Source organism: Balaenoptera borealis (genome assembly GCF_965194805.1).
Source record: "Balaenoptera borealis genome assembly, chromosome: 7".
Taxonomy (NCBI): Eukaryota; Metazoa; Chordata; class Mammalia; order Artiodactyla; family Balaenopteridae; genus Balaenoptera; species Balaenoptera borealis.
Window position 1 is genome coordinate 24,283,869 of NC_138864.1, and position 18,336 is coordinate 24,302,204.

Genomic DNA, 18,336 nt, shown 5'->3' on the forward strand with positions numbered 1-18,336 from the left:
TTCGAAACTCCTAAAATTGCCTAAAGGCAAAATAAACAGGTCTTGGAAAAAATACTCAAATAAACCTAACAATAAGAAAAATTTAATCCCAGTTATTTTGGTATTACGTAATGACTGATTTTAACCCACGATCATTAAGATTAAAATCTCTTCAGAATTAGAATTCAATATTAAGTATTTGCAAGGGATGAACTGGGAGTTTGGGGTTAGTAGACACAAACTATTACATATAGAATGGATAAACAATGGATAAACAAGGTCCTACTGTATAGCACAGGTAACTATATTCAATATCCTGGGATAAACGATAATGGAAAAGAGTATAAAAAAGAATGTATATATGTGTATAACTGAGTCACTTTGCTGTACAGCAGAAATTAACACAACACTGTAAATCAACTACACTTCAATACAAAAAAATTTTTTAAAGAAATATTAAGAATTTAAAGATGTTATTGAGGGAGTTCCCTGGTGGTCCAGTGGTTAAGACTTCGCCTTCCAATGCAGGGGGTGTGGGTTCAATCCCTGGTCAGGAAGCTAAGATCCCACATGCCTCTCGGCCAAAAAAACAAATCATAAAACAGGAGCAATATTGTAACAAATTCAATAAAGACTTTAAAAATGGTTCACATCAAAAAAAAAAAAAACTTTAAAAAAAATAAAACTTAAAAGTTAAAAAAAGATGTTATTGATTCCAAATAAGTAACTAAATATCTATCAAAAGTATTAAATCACAAATTTAAAATTAAATTATATAATATTTAATCATCTCAGTTCAAATTTGAATTTACTAATGAACTCAAATGCATTAAAAAGGGAATGTTTTGCCACAAATTTTGTAGACTATACCCACTGTGTGAGACAACCAGATGCAAAATTGCAAGTACTAAAAAAGAAAATTACAATCTTACACTTTTCTCTGATGCATGAATATCTATATTTCCATAAACTGTTCCCAGGCAGATCACTTTACCTCCTTTTGTTTGAATATGTAATTTTTGACTCTGAAAGACAAATACAAAAATAAACACATAGAAAAAGAGACAATAAATTTGACTTATACTAATAAAAAATGTTCCAACATTTTATATATTTCTTTTAAAATAATAATAAAGCAGAAAAAGAGGAAGTAGAAATGAATAGAAATGCACTGTTTGGAATAATAACATCAGTGAGAGAAGAATGTCAACTGCTGTTAAAGGGATTAAATAAAGCTCCTTGGACTCAAAGGAAAAAAAAAGATACTTGGGTGTTCTGGTAGCTTCACTGAAGAAAGGGTTGGGAATCAAAGATCACAATGGCTAACTAAACATAAATCATGATGAGGATGACAACAATAATCACTGTTCATCATTATTAATATTCATCATTATTAATAACAGTAATATTTATTACTTACTTGGCATTTCCTTTGCACCAAATAACAACGTTCACTACTTTACGTGAACATTTAATTCTCACAATTCAGAGAGATGGGTATTATATTTTTCCCATTTTACAGAGGAAGGAATCCAAGAATCAGAAAGGTTAAACAACCTTATCAGGTGACACATTAGAAAACAACAAAATCTAAACTAACAGAATCAAGCTCTATATGATTTCAAATCCTACACTCTTATTGCTGGAGTCACCTGAAGAAGTATATGTTCACACTTAGGATAACAACCCACTGACTGTTAAACTTTCTAGTACAACACAGCCCAGAAACTGGAACTAAATGAAAATGTCTCTAAGAAAATAGCAGTTACAGTTAGCCTCCTCTGCTTGATAAAAAAAATGTGTGTGTGTATATAACACTTGATTTCACACTTGGCAACTGCGGCAAAAACTATGATAGGTCCACAAAAATTCAATTTTCCCAAAGTACAAAGAGTATAGCTGGGCCCATGAAGAGACAATGTTTTCCAGCTTCCCTTACCTCTTAGGTGCTGCTCAGTTCTTGCCAATAGAACATAAATAGAAATGTTATGTGCAATTTCCAGGCTGGTGCTTTTAGAAGAATTAATGTGCCTTCTCTGTGCTCTGTCCCTTCCACCAGGTGAATGTATATTACAATAAGGCTCTTAAAGATAGCAGAGCCAGAAGATGAAGGGAACCTACAATACCTGAATAGAAATGAGTCAGCCACACACTTGGACACAAATGAGAAATAAACTATAGTTGTGTGTGAGCCATTAGATGTTTGGTCTATTTTTTAGGGTAGCTTACTTCACCTTAATATTTGCATAAGTCTTCAGTTCTACCACATCTATAAAGAGAAAAAGAATAGGTAAATACCAGAAGAAGAAAAATAGCAAAAGCAAACCCACCAATATCATAACCAGCAACAGTAGAGACGTATCTAAAAAGTGAGAAAAAAAAATTCAAAACAACCATATACCTTCTGGTTGCTTTACTCAGGGGGAAAAACAGTAAAACCTTGGGTACAATGGCCCAGGAATGAAGTTCAAAAAGTTCAGTGAAAAGGGCAAAATGAATCATTCTTAAAAAGTTTATCTATATTATAGCATGGTAGACTTCATGCCCATAGAAACATGAGTCAGAAGTCAAACTGTATTTAATAGTCTTTATCAAGCAGACAAGTAACTGATGAACTTTAGAAAAAAGTATCTCCAAAACAACTGTTATTTTATTTAAATCAGGAGTTCTTAACCAAGTTTACACGACATTCTAGAGAGTCTGTGAAACTTATGAAATTGTAAGCAAAATTTCATATGTGTGCATTTTTTCTAAGGAAATAATCATCATATTTTCAAAGAGGTCTACAGCACAAAAATGTTAATAGCTATCATTAAGTTCAAAGCTCATCTAATTTCAAAAAATGTAAAGTAGATTATAAAATTTAAAAACATATTGATCTTGGGTGGCCTCGGCCTGCAGCGGCTTGAAGCAAGATTTCGGTTCCCTGCCAGAGATTGAAGTCAGGCAGCAGCAGTGAGAGCTCTGAATCCTAGCCACTATTCCACAGGGGACCAGTGGCCAGGGACAAGGCCCTAGACCGTCAGCTGTGTAGAAATGAATTTCCACATAGAGACGGAAAGTAGTGAAGCAAGTAAAGTGCTTATTAGGAGGAAAAAGTACAGTTCTTGTGGATAGACACATGGGTGGGCTCAGAGAGAAGGTCGCCCCCTTGTGGTCATTTGAATCACTTTTATGGGGCATTTCTTCCAGGTTTCCTTTGACCAATCATCTTGCTTTGCCTGGTTCTGAGTCCGTATTTGGTATATCTCAGGATCCTCCCATGTGCGTGCGCATCTCTCAGCCAAGATGGATTCTAGCAAAGAGGCCTATGCGTAGTTGACGTCATTTACTCTGGGGTGGCGCCCCCTCCCTTTTGGTCCTCCAAGAAGCCTTTCTGGGCATGTGTAGTCGGGAAAGTCTCCTTGAGTTTGAGAATAAGGAATATGTGGTCTTTTATCTCTTATCTGGGCAGGGCCCAGCCTCCTCTCTCGATTGTCCTGTTATTGATATTCTGAAGTTTCTGTCCACAGGGAATGAACTCCAGCTGCTTACCCTGGGGCCCATCTATCTCCTGCCTCAATATGCAAAACAAAGTAGTTAAAATGTTTAAATAAATCAGAAGCTATTTAGTATAATATAAACTATTACTATTGCATTTTTTAAAAATGCAAATATGTGGCATTCAGTGAGTTTGTACTGTCAGCATTTTGCTTGGACAATAAGGAAAGGTGGAAAGAGCATGAGCTTGGAATGCAGAAAGACCCAACTTCAAATCTTAGCTCAATTTATTAGCTGTGGGAACCTAAATGAGTTCCTTCATCTCTTGGTAGCTCACAGTTTCTTCCTTGATAAAAAGGAGGTAATTCAAGGATTAAATGAAGCCTTAGCTACATTTCTGGGTACATAATAAGGACTCAGTAAACAGTAGCTGTTATTATTGCTATAAACATCTTATAACATAGATCAAATATATTTCAAATCCTGAAAATGAGTGGAAGAGAAACTTACATTAATAGGTGATCACTAATTAGAGAAAATGATATTGTACCATATTTAAAACTTAAACCAGATATTTCATGAAGCGTTCCCATTCTGAATTTAAGTCAGTTAAATCCTAAGATCTCAAGAATAATTCTCTTACCTCTTAATTCTCCTAACTACCATTAAGATTCAGCAGGCCCAATTCTAATCCCTGAATTTCTTTTTTGAGCTATTCTATTTGTAGGACTGATATTTCATGACTTTTATTCTTTCTTAGAGGTCTCCCAAAGAATAAATAGAAATTTTACTCATTATTTTTTAAATAGAATAAAACTCATTCTATCTTAAATTACCATAATGGTTCACTGGACTCCTTTGTAAATCTAAAATACATTATGGGATCTTAGTATTCTTATTTTTCATATGTCTCATAACATTTTGCTATTTCATTATCCTAGTAGTTATTTCATTATTATTTGTCAATTATTCCTAACTATGCTAGAAAATGTCTAAAAGAATAAGACAACAGAAGAATGATGAACTTGCTTCAAATGGTGGTTCTCAACTAAAGGAATTTTGTCCCCCAGAGGACATCTGGCAATGTGTGGAGATATTTTTCACGGTCCTAAGTGAGCAGTGTGTTTCTTGGCACTTAGTTGGTAGAAGCCAGGAACACTGCTAAACATCCCACAGTGCATAGGTCAGCCCCTGACAACAAAGAATTATCCAGCCCAAAATGTCAACAGTGCCAAAGTTGAGAAGTCATTTTTCATTTTATGCACATAATGGCAGAAAAAAGAAAACTGACAAAATAGATCTTTCAGAATTATCAGATGGATCAAAAGACGATTGCAAAGAGACAGACAGCAGTACAGTAGCTTCTAATTTTGGCTGTGAAATTGAAAATCTAAGACTCTGAGTCTCCAGAGAACAATATTCTAGATGAATTTCTGAAATTCAAGCATTGATGAGTGACCAATATATTTATAAGGACAAAAAGGAACCATGGTATTCTCATCCATTTAGTCATTCAACATGAAAACTTCACTGTGCAATCTTTTACAAGAACCGGAACCATCTCATTTTTCCAAAAGGATATGTAATAGTATTCTTTAATCTTTTTTGATATTTGTGCAACTAAATTTTTCTTATTTTTTTGGTTGCGCCAGGTCTTAGTTGTGGCACGTGGGATCTTTGTTGCAGCACGTGGGCTCTTTCAGTTGCGGCATGCAGGATCTAGTTCCCTGACCAGGGATCAAACCTGGGCCCCCTGCACTGGGAGCATGGAGTCTTAACCACTGGACCACCAGGTAAGTCCCTGTGCAACTAAATTTACTGAAATGGTTCACATGTGAAGACATGCCAAAGGTAGGTGTGCAAATAAAGGTGGCTGGGACAAAACAAATAATGTAAAAATTTTTAAATGTATCCAATTAATCATACTAATTACTGTTTATGCATCTAAAAATGAAAATGTTTTGCAATTATGAAGCAAAGATGACTGACTTCAACAAAGTTACATACCACCAAAGTTCACAGAAGTACTGAGTTTTGAATATGCAAGTGTAAGTAGTACCAGTAGTAACAGTAAGCTAGAACTTATCAGAGATGTATTTGAAATCATTTAGAGCTGAGACCAATCTAATTTTAAGAAAATTAAATATAAAAGCGTTGTTACAAAGTGAGATGAATCATTTGCTGTTTAGCACAGATACCTACTTAATCCTTAAGTAATGACTACCTGGTACATTAAAACTGTGATTAATTTAATATTTTAAGCAAATTTATAATGCTTAATGACTTTTCCTTACTCCTTAATAAATGGAAGAAAATCATTCGTTAAAACTAAAATTTCTTAAACTTAGTAAGATCTGAGAATACTAAGAATGTATTATTAGTATCGCTGTACACTTTGAAATGAAATCTAAAAGGAACATGACGAAAACGTTCAAAGTTGCTACAACCTCTATACTTTCATGACAGAACTGACAAACTTTTTGCAAGGAATTTCTGAGTGATGAATAAATGATACTCAATATTTCCAATAAATGATGCTTGAATAATAACCTTAATTTGATACCGTAGTTCATAGTTTAAGGTGTTTTAAAAAATAACGTTGAAACAAAATTAGAAAAATATTTATACCTTAACTGACTGTAAGATGCTGGTCCCCTGTTCAGTTTCAATTCTGCAATTATCACACTCAATATTTTGGACTTTTACACAGCCAGACCCTGACGACTTGATATTCAAATCTAGAAATGAAAAAAAGAAAAACCAAGTTAGTACTACGGTTAATGAGCTCCAAAGCATTTCAGTGTCCCGCAGAAATCCAGCTCCTCAGTTTACTGAATCCTGGAAAGAACACAGCTGTCAGCAGCCTCTCTCTAAAGCTAAGGGATCTCCACCACAGCAACAGGAACAAATGTAAAGCCCTTTTCTACCAGTTTTTAAAAAGCAGTTATTTCTGTTGGCGGATATCATCTAAAGAGAGAAAGTAACATAGGAGATAAGTAAAGCAGGTCAAAGATTCCAGTTCTTATAGAAGATCATAGAAGCCTCTTCACCACTGAGAAAATACACAAACACAGATTTGAGTAAGAGTACAGCAAGTTAACAAGTCATTATGGTGAACTGGGTAAGTCAGTTAGCTTATTCTCTTTTATATTCATGAAAGTTTAAAGATTTGTTCCCAAACTTCCCCCAAGTTAAAAGCCTACTGAGTTCGGTTTTCAAATCCTACCTCTAACCTTTCATATGTAAAAAATGAAGATATTATCATGCAGCTATATCACAAGGTATTTGAAGTAATAAAAAGTAGGAACAACTTTGAAAAATCTAGTACTGAATAATATTAAAACCTCAAAATTGTGGATAAATAACAGTGATATATATGAAGAAAGTCTGGCAAATAAGCCATACTTAGCTTTAAAGTTTAACTTTAAATTCAATTTAAGGTGTAACCTTAGGTGTCTCTGTATAAAAATTAAAAATCTTTAAAACACTGATATTTAATACCTAATTCAAATAAATATTGATGATTTCCCTTAAACCAGACCAGAGAAGTAATGCTGCCCCAAACACAAACTACTGGGGTCTTAGCACTACAATTCCAATAGTTATGGCATAAAAATCAATTTCTACAGTTGAGTATATGGCAGTCTCTATAAAGGCAAAATTTTGGTTGGGATTAATATAAAATACATAAAAAGACAATATTACCCCATACTTACATTGATGCAAATGTAACTACAAAACTTTCAGCCCGTTAAGTAGTGTTACAACTTAAGGTTTGATCTCAAGCAGTAATGATAGGCATGGGGAGAAGAAAACAAATTCTAAATATACTCTACCCTCAGTAGGTGGGTAGAGAAGTTAAGGCTAGATACTGAGTGGTAGTAATGCTACGCTCACTCATTCACTGAAACGGTTATAGACAAACTGGAGGAACACGAGTAAGTATGAGGAAAATTGAATTATGTTGATTTGAGGGGTCTGTGGAATATCCACATGTTAACAGTAAATTGGAAATGAGATTCTGGCTCTAAAAAGAGGAATCATCAAATAATAAGGTTTGGGTAGTTCCATTTTTATCTGTGCTGCCATAAAATTTTGCTTATCTCTATTTCAACACTCAGTCTATTTTGTACTACATAATACATTGGCAAATCTTCCTCCCCACCCCAGACTGTTAACATTTTGAGATCAGGGTCTCTTATTCACCTAGGCTAGTTAAAAAAAAGTTGAGAAGCAATTAAGGCATAGTGGTTCAGCAGACTCCAGTCAGTTCAAATCTCAGCTCCACCACTTTATATCTGAGAGAAAATAGGCATATTTCTTGATCTAAGCCCACTACAAATTAAATTTCATGAAGGCACGGATTTCTTCTACTTGTTCACCCACAATAAATACTTAGTATATGAAACTTGCTGTATCTCGATTCCCTCATCTTAAATGGTGACAATAACAGTGTCTATAATACAGTGCAACTGTAAGGATTGGAAAAGATTATCTTAGAAGTGTTAGTTGCTATTACGATCTTCATTAGTATCTTCCTTCATTCCCGGGAAGGCGGAGAGCCAGGGAAGACTTTCCTAGAAAAGTGCTGCGTACACAGTCGTTTCCATGTGAGAAATAACATGGAACCCAAACACCTAGGAAACATATCTGGCAGCCATTATCAGTTGAAGTTTCCCAGGTAATCTTACTATGTGTTTTTCTTCATGGCCTGCTACTCAGAGAACATTTACTTAGGCCAAAATGAGTGGGGACGTTTTCAGTAAGAAGCCGGGTGCCTATTAGAAACCAAACACCTGGTCCAAGTTCGATGGAACATGCTATAGACAAGGCTGTTTGGGGACAGACGCCAGGCGGTGAGCAAGGGGAAACGCGGACGGTCTGCCATGCCACTGGGTGGATTATCAAGATGCTTTAACCCTGAAAAATACACCACATTGTTACCGACAAAGTGCAGTGCACAAATAGGAACAAAGTGCCACAGGAGAACAGAAGGGGCTCCACAAATGTTATTCGGCTTAGATTATTCCAAATCATGTTTCCATTCAATTTATAAAATTGCTGTAATTGAGAACCTAATTCCTAACTACTGCCCAGAAACCCAAAGCATAACAGAAAAAAAGAGGCAACCTCCGAAGGCGTAAATTGTAAATTAGGTTGGAAAGTCAGATCCAAAGGGACCAATTAAAAACGCACGTCGGCCTAATTCTATAAATTCACTGGATGTGCCCTGGGACCCAAGCCCGTTTAAACTTCACTTGCCAAATTTCAGGGGCGCGTTCACTTCCACGGACGCCTGGGGGTCGATGACGTCAGACACGATGGCCACCTCCTTCTGCGCCTCGTCGTACCTCACCTGCAGGCTGGCCACGGCCCCACCCTCCACTCCGCTCACCGCCACCAGCACGCGGTCGCCATCCGGGTAGGTGAGAGGGTCCAGGGGCCTCACGGCTAGGGAGCACGGGAGCCGCGTCCGCAGGCGGCCGAAAGGGCTCACCAGAAGTGCCCACTCCTTCAGAGTCCGGCGCGCGGGACCAGACCGAGAGACGTCGGGCTGGGACCCACCTGAGCCGTACAGCCGGGCCTGACAGGCCCCACACGCACAGCGCCCCGCGACCTCGCGGGCCCACACTCGGAGCAGACAGAGCCGGAGGCAGCCCAGCCCCCATCCCGAGCAGGAGACGAACATGGCGTGCTCTCACGCTCCCTCAGGTCACCTCAGCCACAGGCTAGTCTTGCCACGGCCAGTCGACTTGGCCGCTGTGCCGGCTCAAGTCGAAAGGGAGACACTTGAGAGGGTGTGCTGAAGCAACAGCAAGACTGCTCACTTAGTTCAGCAATTTAAACCTCAGCTACACACGCCTCGGCGGCAAATTGGAATTTCAAAGCTCTAAGTATCCACCCTGACCCTGACTCCTCGCCTACTCCCGCCCCTTTCGCAAAGGCCGGTGGGATAGGTAGTTCTAATGGAGTCAGACGTCGAAGGGCTCTGGCGGCTTAGAAACTACATTTCCCAAGAGGCAATGCGCAAGGTAGTTAAGGTTAGTAAGAGCAGGTGTTAGACGGGACTCGGAAGGCAAGCGCTCCTTCCCTCTAGCCAATTATCCATTGGAGGGACGGGGGGGGTGGGGAAATCACACCAGAATTCAACTGGCCAATGGAAAGCGTGGAAGGCGACAGATGGGCAAGGCTGTGTGGTTTCCTTGGATACCGAGGACGCTACTTCTTTGGAGAGGGTGGAGCTTTGGAGTGAGACGAGGAAGCCAAAACTCACAGAGAAAAACAGGAGCCTAAATAAGGATCAGGACCGAGGGAAGTGGTAAGAAATTGCGCTTTTAAAGGTGAGAACTATATGCAAAATAGGAGTACCCTCAGTGAGTGGTTAGTTCCAAACTTCATAAACTAGTGAGGGGTACCCTAGGATGGAGAATCCCTAGGCAAGAGGATCACTACCAGTCAGTGTTTTCTGAGGAAACTCCCTCTTTGATATCAAATGTAGGAATAGCGTTAGAGTCCTGTCTCCTTCCTGACTCTAAGTGATCTTACGTCAGTTATTGAACGTCTCTGGGTTTTAACCGCTCGCTCTTAAAATGAGGTCAATAATACCTTCCTTGTCTTGCCTCAAAGGGTTTTTGTAGGGATCAAATGAGATAATGGATGTGAACACGCTGCACAGGCTGCCAAGTTGCAATTTAAATTATTATATTTTTATTTTATAGCATAGACTCTAAGTTACCAAGAAAAATCTGAGCGATCACGATTTGTGTTGACAGCAGCATTGTTCTCTTTGACTACAAATGATCCTCGGTTTTAGGACTAAAATAAGATGAGAGAGAGAGAGAGACATAGTGCCATGGGAAGAGTATGGAATTGGTTATTTTCCTGGCTCGGCCATTGGTTTATCTCTGTCACCTACACCTGTTTCTTCCACTTTAAGATGAAGAAGGATTATACTAAATGACTCCGTAAAGTCTGTTTTACCTTTTATTATTTTGTGGGCAATTTAAAAATGAGAAAAGATCTATTTCCTCCTTTCCTGCTATCTCTCCCTCTCTGTGCCAGTTCCTCCTCCTACAAATTATTCCCTAAGTTCTTTAGCAAAGACACACTGCAAACAATGACGTCCAATAAAATGCAAGTGCTGAAACTGAATGCCATAAAAAATTGAAGCCCTTGGCCAAGTGCAATAACCAGAATTACTGGGAGTAATAGATAGAGGGATGGGCTAAAGTCCTAATGAACTGAGCTAAAGTCCTCAGGGGCCCAAGTCACAGGGTTCTTTGCAAGCCATTACCTTGTTAGAAATTAAGTGTTTTTCTTAAGTTATCCTTTCCTCCTTTCTGTCCCAGTCCTTCCTCCCTCCTTATTCTTCCTCCTTATGAAGGCTCACAATAGGTGCAAGCTTTTAGGTTCACCAAGTTCCCACTGCATACTAGTTCTATCCTTGGCTTTGTGTTTCATTTGGTCACAATTATTCAAACTGATCTTCAAACGGTCTTTTTAATGAAAATCCACGGGAATAACTGTGAAAAAGGCATTGGTTTAAGCAAGCTGAGAATGCACTTAAATTTGTTGTACCCATGCCAAATATTTTTAAATTAAATAGAAAACCCTAATAGATAATTTTGTTTCTATGGTAATTTTTCCTTTTCTGATGAAAACCTAGTTAGTGGAATTGGCAACTGAACAATAATTGCATATGTGGCAAAATCATTGTTTTACTATTTTCAAATAAACAAAAGAAAATTGACAAAAAATTACTTTTTGGATCATCTGAGTTTTAAAATGGAGAAAATTATGTATATTAAGGTTAACGTAAGATATTAAAAATTTATTGATACTTTTAAAAGTCTAATGACATGTATCAAGTCTATCCACATATCAATAATGACCAATAAAAGTACTACCTTCCACCTGTATGACACTATATTATTCAAAGCATGTTTACATGTATCATCTCATAGTATCCTCACAAAACACTCTGTGTTTGGCAGGGCAAGTATTATTATGCTCACATTACTGATGAAGAAACAAGTTTTGAAAGATTAAAAAACAGTTAGAAGGTCTGGCCCTCTTACCACTTTGTCAAAAGGTCCTTCTATCTTCCTGACACCTTTGGAGAAAAGAAAGTTATTTATGAAATGAATAGAGAGTCATATGTAACTCTCCCACATATTTAGAGTTTACTTGTAGCGTACTTTTACACGTTCAGTTTTTAAAAAGCCATTCCTGTGGTCATGAACATGTCCAGCTGGTAGGAGTGTAAGTTATTAAAACTTTCAGAGTTCAGTTTAGCAATATGCATAAAACACCTTAAAAATATGTGTATCCATGACCTGGAAATTGTACTTTTTGGAATTTAATGTAAACATAAAATTAAGGATGTTCACAAAAACTTACATTTACGGAATTTTTTTTCAGGATTACTTACGATAGTAAAGAATTGAAGCAACTTAAATGTCCAAAAATAGGAGGGTGTTACATAAATTAGTATACATATGGAATATTATGCAACTTAAAATTGTATTTTGAAAATTATTCAATGATATGGGAAATCCTCCATAACATAATTGTAAAGGAAAAACCTACAATTCTCCTTCTGTGTATGTCTCCTTGACTCTCACACAACTACCACACTCACATAGCTTCACTTCTGACACTTCTAGTAATCAAATGTGTGGAGGTTTTCCCCCTGCAACAAGCGACAATTTCACTCACTTCTGACACTAATGTTAGATCCCACAGGTTAGGGGCTCATTTCCCCAAAACCACTCCCATCCACTTCAGATGCCAGTCACAAGTAGTAGGTCCTCAGGTTACCCACAACTTCTATCTCCTTTGGCTACAAACTGGAGATTCCCACAACCCCCTCCTCAGGTTCTATTAATTTGCTAGCATGGCTCACAGAACTCAGGGAAACACTTAAATTTACCACTTTACTAAAGGATTTGATAAAGGATGCAGATGAACAGCCAGGTGAAGAGATGCAGAGGGTGAGGCCTGGGAGGGTCTGGACCGCAGGAGCTTCTGTCCCCGTGGAGCTGGGATGTGTCCCCCCTCCTGGTGTGGGTGTGTTCACCAGTCTGGAAGCTCTCCAAACCCCATACTAGTGGGATTTTTATGGAAGCTTCATCACGTAGGCATGATCGATTATTAACTATATTTTCAGTCCTTCTTCCTTCTCAAGAGACTTGGGGGCAGGGCTGTAGATTCCCAGCTTCTAATCATGTCTTGTTTTTTCTGGTGACCAGCCCTCATCCAGGAGTCTACCCAAAGGTGCTTCATTAGAACAAAAGACATTCCTATCACCCAGGAAATTACAAGGGTTTCAGGAACCCACTTTTAGGAGCCAAGGGCAGAGACCAATATATATATATATATTTCTATTATCTTATAGTAATGTTAAGTGACATGAGTAGAATACCAAATTGTATGTAGAGTATGATCTCAATTCTATAATAATAATAATAGGAATTTTAACATATATTCCATAGAAACAATTGCAGAGAGAAACACACAACTTGATAACAATGCTTATCTCCAAGTAGTAAGGTGAATTATTTCTTCATTTTTTTATGTGTCTTCAATAATGAACATATATTACATTTATAATTTAAAAAATTTAAATGCATTTCTTAGCAGATACTGTTTACTAAGACTGACTCAAATAGTGAAATAGGTGGAGGCTTTCTTACCATCTAAATGCCATCTAAATATTCTAAATGAATATTTTACTTAATTTAATAATTAATATTCAATAAATATACAATTTAATATACCAAATGAAAATTCCATATTGAAATTTTGTCTGAGTTATTTTATGATTGACTATTCTGATAGTTAAAGCCACATTTTAAGCAGCTGTTGCCTAAAGTAGCCTAGTGATTAAATCTTGACACCTCGCCCTATCATGAAGACTTAACATACTTCAGACAGCCTAATGGAACAAATTTGTTCAACACTGGATTATACATTCTGTAAAGTGAGTTACATTCTCTCATTGAGGGACTGAGTCTTTTCAAGTGTTGGGGTGGGGAGGGCGAGGCCCCTGCAGCTGGGCGTCCCCTCCCCCCCAGGGCTCTTCTTCAGACTTTCCTGAACTTTGGCTGAAGTCCCCTGGCTCCTGGCCAACCTCAGGAGATCCCCTCCCTTTGTCTTCCATCCCCTTCAGAGGGGCCAGCTGCTGTGGCTTAGAGAGTCCTTCTCGGAGCGACCCATCATCAGCCCCTGAGGCTCTCAGGCTGCAAAGTCATAAATATCCAAGGCCTCTTGTCCATGATAGGAAATGGTCGCCATGTTAAGTTCTGTGGACTGAATCTATTCAGAAAGGGATCTCTCTCAAGTTTAAGAAAGGGAAATTTACTTGCCTTGTGCTACAAAAATAAGAAACTTAAAGATTTGTCCTTAAAGATCCACTGACTTGCAACTTCAAGGTCCTAGGCGAGGATAACTTGTTATAAGTATTTTCATTACAGCATTTAAAAATGCCAGGTAGGTTTTATAAGTCAAGGAACTCTACAACTCCTACACCTTACGAATGACAGATGATACTTGCATGAAATTGGCAACTGTCTTCCAGGAAGCCCTAGGATTTACAAGATGCTCTGAGTGACATCAGTCACCAAAACCATGAGTGGACAGCCACAACAGACTGTCACAAAAACGAAAAGACAACCTACAGAACGGGAGAAAATATTTGCAAACGATGTGACCAACAAGGGCTTACTTTCCAAAATATACAAACAGCTCATACAACTCAACAACAGAAAAACAAACAACGCAATCCAAAAATGGGCAGAAGACCTAAATAGACATTTCTCCAAAGAAGACATACAGATGGCCAATAGGCACATGAAAAGATGCTCAACATCACTAATTATTAGAGAAATGCAAATCAAAACTACAATGAGGTACCACCTCACACCAGTCAGAATGGTCATCATTAAAAAGTCTACAAATAACAAATGCTGGAGAGGGTGTGGAGAAAAGGGAACCCTCCTACACTGTTGGTGGGAATGCAAGTTGATGCAGTCACTGTGGAAAACAGTATGGAGGTTCCTCAGAAAACTAAAAATAGAATTACCATATGATCCAGCAATGCCACTCCTGGACATATATCCAGACAAAACTATAATTCAAAAAGATACATGCACCCCTATGTTCATAGCAGCAGTATTCACAATAGCCAGGACATGGAAACAACCCTAAATGTCCATTGACAGATGAATGAATAAAGATGTAGTACAGAGACACAATGGAATACTACTCAGCAATAAAAAAGAGTGAAATAATGGCATTTTCAGCAACATGGATGGACCTAGAGATTATCATACTAAGTGAAGTCAGAAAGAGAAAGACAAATACCATATCACTTATATGTAGAATCTAAAATATGACACAAATGAAATTATCTATGAAACAGAAACAGAATCACACACACAGGACAATTTGGTGGCTGCCAAGGGGGAGAGGGTTGGGGGGAGGGATGGAGTGGGAAGTTGGGGTTAGCAGATGTAAGCTTTTATGTAAGAATGGATAAATAACAAGGTCCTATTGTATCGCCCAGAGAACTGTATTCAGTATCCTATGATAAACCATAATGGAAAAGAATACATTAAAAAAAGAATGTATATATAACTAAATCACTTTGCTGTACAGCAGTAATTAACACAACATTGGAAATCAACTATACTTCAATTAAAAAAATTCAATAAATGGACAGCAGAGGGCATGAGAGAGTTTTCAGAAAAAAATGTAACCTAAAGAAAGGATTCTGGAATTCAGTTTAACTGGGGGAAGCCCTAGGAATTTGCTAACTTTCTTAATTATAAACTTTTGAAATAAATATATCTTATGACCTCTGTTCTTCTTATGAATCTTAATAAACTCAATAATCTAAACAAATAACTAACAATACTAAGAAGTAGTTAATGAATATGTAGGCAGTCCTATTGGAAATCTACATGTTATTTATTTTCATGTAGATGATGTACAGGAAAAAGCTTGTTATTTAATGTAGTCAAATTTCCCTCACTTTAAACACCTTGAGAAATTGCCTAGTTTACAAATATCTGAAGAAGATTCTCATGGTTGGGGGGGATATGAGTACTTTGTACATTAAAGCAATATGTATTTGTGTGTGTGTGTGTGTGTGTGTGTGTGTGTGTGTGTGTGTAAGATAATATTTATTGCAAACAGAAAGCTAACTTATAATAGAAAAACTTTAAAAGCTCACTTTAGGCTAGAGTTCTTGTACGTGCTAACACTTCATTCCATTTCTACAAAGTAGCAATATTGTTGCAACCATTTACACTGTAGTAGCATTAATATACCCTTTGAGTAGAAATTCCATTTACATTTTATATAATTTGAGGCTATGCTGTTAGTTATGTATAGGTTCAGGATTAATATTGCTTCCTGATAAAATTTTATTGTCATTAAATAATGATCCTCATCTCTAGTACTGCTTTCTATCTTGATGTATATATTTATCTAATAATAATATTTTCATCCTTTTATTGCAAACCTGTGACATTATATTTGGGACTTGTCTCTTATAAACAGAATACAGATAGATATTCTAAATCCAATTCAACAATCTGTCTCAACAAGTAAATTTAATCCACTTACTTTTTTTGGTAATTACTATTACATTTGTAATAATTCTTACCATCTTCTTTTCTGTTTTCTATCAACCTTGCCTTTTTTTGGCCTTTTTGTTGCTGCTGTTCCTCTTTTTCTCCATTCATATCTTTAGTTTAAATGTTTTTCTTTGTTCACCTTTTCCCTCTGTAGTAACATGAAAGGCTATTTTACTTCTAATCATTATCCTTAAATTTTTCACATACTCACTTGACCTAGCAAATGGCTAATCAATATCTCCATCTTCCTCTCAAAGAATAGAATTCTTTAACATAAGTCTTTTCCCTTCCATCTTCCATGTCATTTATTGTCTTGCGTATGTTTGTTCCACCTTGTTTTTGAAGCCACATGAATAGTTATTATTATTGTTGCTATTTATATTTAATGGTTATTTAAATTTAGCAACATTTACCAATTTATTTGCTCATCTCTTTCCTTCTAGATTCAGTTTTGTTTTGTTTTGTTTTAAATGTATTTACCTATTTATTTTTGGCTGCGTTGGGTCTTCATTGCTGCACACGGGCTTTCTCTAGTTGCGTTGAGCGGAGGCTACTCTTTGTTGTGGTGTGCGGGCTTCTCATTGCGGTGGCTTCTCTTGTAGCAGAGCACGGGCTCCAGGCATGTGGGCTTCAGTAGTTGTGGCATGCGGGCTCAGTAGTTGTGGCACACGGGCTTAGTTGCTCCGTGGCATGTGACATCTTCCCGGACCAGGGCTTGAACCCGTGTCCCCTGCATTGGCAGACAGATTCTTTTTTTTTTTTTTTTTAAAGATTTATTGATTGATTGATTGATTGCTATGTTGGGTCTTCGTTTCTGTGCTAGGGCTTTCTCTAGTTGCGGCAAGTGGGGGCCACTCTTCATCGCGGTGCGCGGGCCTCTCACTATCGTGGCCTCTCTTGTTGCGGAGCACAGGCTCCAGACACGCAGGCTCAGTAGTTGTGGCTCACGGGCCTAGGTGCTCTGCGGCATGTGGGATCTTCCCAGACCAGGGCTCGAACCCATGTCCCCTGCATTAGCAGGCAGATTCTCAACCACTGCGCCACCAGGGAAGCCCGGCAGGCAGATTCTTAACCACTGCACCACCAGGGAAGCCCCTCAGTTTTTTACTGAAGTATATTCATTGTATATATTCAATGAGAGTCTCTGAGTAGTTTCTTCAGACTTTGAAATGTTTTTATTTTTACCTGCTCTCTTGAGTAATAATTTAGCTGACATATACTGTCTCTCAGTACTTTGAAGAGGTACAGTTTTTACTAATGAGAAGTCTTCTATCTGTCTAATTTAGTTGCTTTGTGGAGAGTCTGCTCTTTCTCTTTGGTGATTTTTGGAATTTTTTTCATTGTTTTAATTTCAGCACTCTGTGTAGGTTTAGTTCTTTTTGTTTACTTTGCTTTGTTTTAAAGTCAAGTTTATTGAGGTATAATTTACACACAGTAAAACTCACCCTTTTTAGGTATACAGCTCTGTGAATTCTGGCAAACACATAGAGTCATGTAACCACTATGACAATCAGGATATAGAACTTTTCCATCACTGCCAGAAGTTCCCTCATTTCTCTTTGTAGTCAATCCTTGTCCCCCAACATTCACCCCTGGCAACCACCGATCCACTATCTGTCCCTATACTTTTTGCCTTTTTCAGAAACTCATATAGTAAATGGAATCATATAGTATATAGCCATTTGACTTAGTATAATATATTTGAGATTCATCCATGTTGTTGTATGTAATCAGTGATTGGTTTTGGAGTTTTATTCCATTACACGCATGTACCACAATTTGTTTATATATCCACAAGTTGATATTTGGGTTGTTTCTAGTTTTTGGTGACTATATAAAGCCAATATAAACATTTGTATATAGTTTTTGAATGGATATATGTCTTCATTTCCCTTGAATGTGTATTTACATATGAGTGGGGGATGGCTGGGTCATGTGGTAAATGTATTTAACTTCATAAGTAATATTTAACCTGTTTTCCTAAGGAGGTCCACAACTTTGCATTCCCACTAGCAACATGTGAGAGTTCCAGTCACTCCACAGCCTCACCAACACTTGGTATTGTCACTTTTTAAAAAACCACTCTAATAGGTGTGTAGTTCTCTCTCATTATGAGTTTGATTTGCATTTCCCCAATTACTAATGAAGTGAGCATATTTTCGCATTCTTATTTGCCATTTGTATATCTTCTTAGGTGAAATATCCATTCAAATCTTTTGCCCATGTTTTGTTGGTC

At 37.5% G+C, this 18,336-nt stretch overlaps 2 protein-coding genes across 8 annotated transcripts in view; one reads left to right on the top strand and one right to left on the bottom strand.

Moving 5' to 3' along the window:
• The window catches only part of FAM185A (family with sequence similarity 185 member A), a 95,979-nt gene extending 86,606 nt beyond the window's left edge, over positions 1-9,373 (bottom strand). The window contains exons 1-3 of one of the 2 annotated variants that reach the window (XM_082399406.1): positions 8,722-9,373; positions 6,088-6,197; positions 912-1,004 (exon numbers count right to left, since the gene is read on the bottom strand). In XM_082399406.1, the coding sequence (XP_082255532.1) occupies positions 912-1,004; positions 6,088-6,197; positions 8,722-9,148 (630 nt within the window). In that variant the 5' untranslated portion in view covers positions 9,149-9,373. The remainder of the gene's footprint in view (positions 1-911; positions 1,005-6,087; positions 6,198-8,721) is intronic. The other variant, XM_082399405.1, reaches the window with a different exon arrangement.
• Positions 9,374-9,549: 176 nt separating this feature from the next.
• Positions 9,550-18,336, top strand: part of CCDC146 (coiled-coil domain containing 146) — a 139,445-nt gene continuing 130,658 nt past the window's right edge. For 5 of the 6 annotated variants that reach the window (XM_082399332.1, XM_082399335.1, XM_082399338.1 and 2 more), the window contains exon 1: positions 9,550-9,800. The gene's annotated coding sequence lies outside the window, so the exon portion shown is untranslated. The remainder of the gene's footprint in view (positions 9,801-18,336) is intronic. The other variant, XM_082399333.1, reaches the window with a different exon arrangement.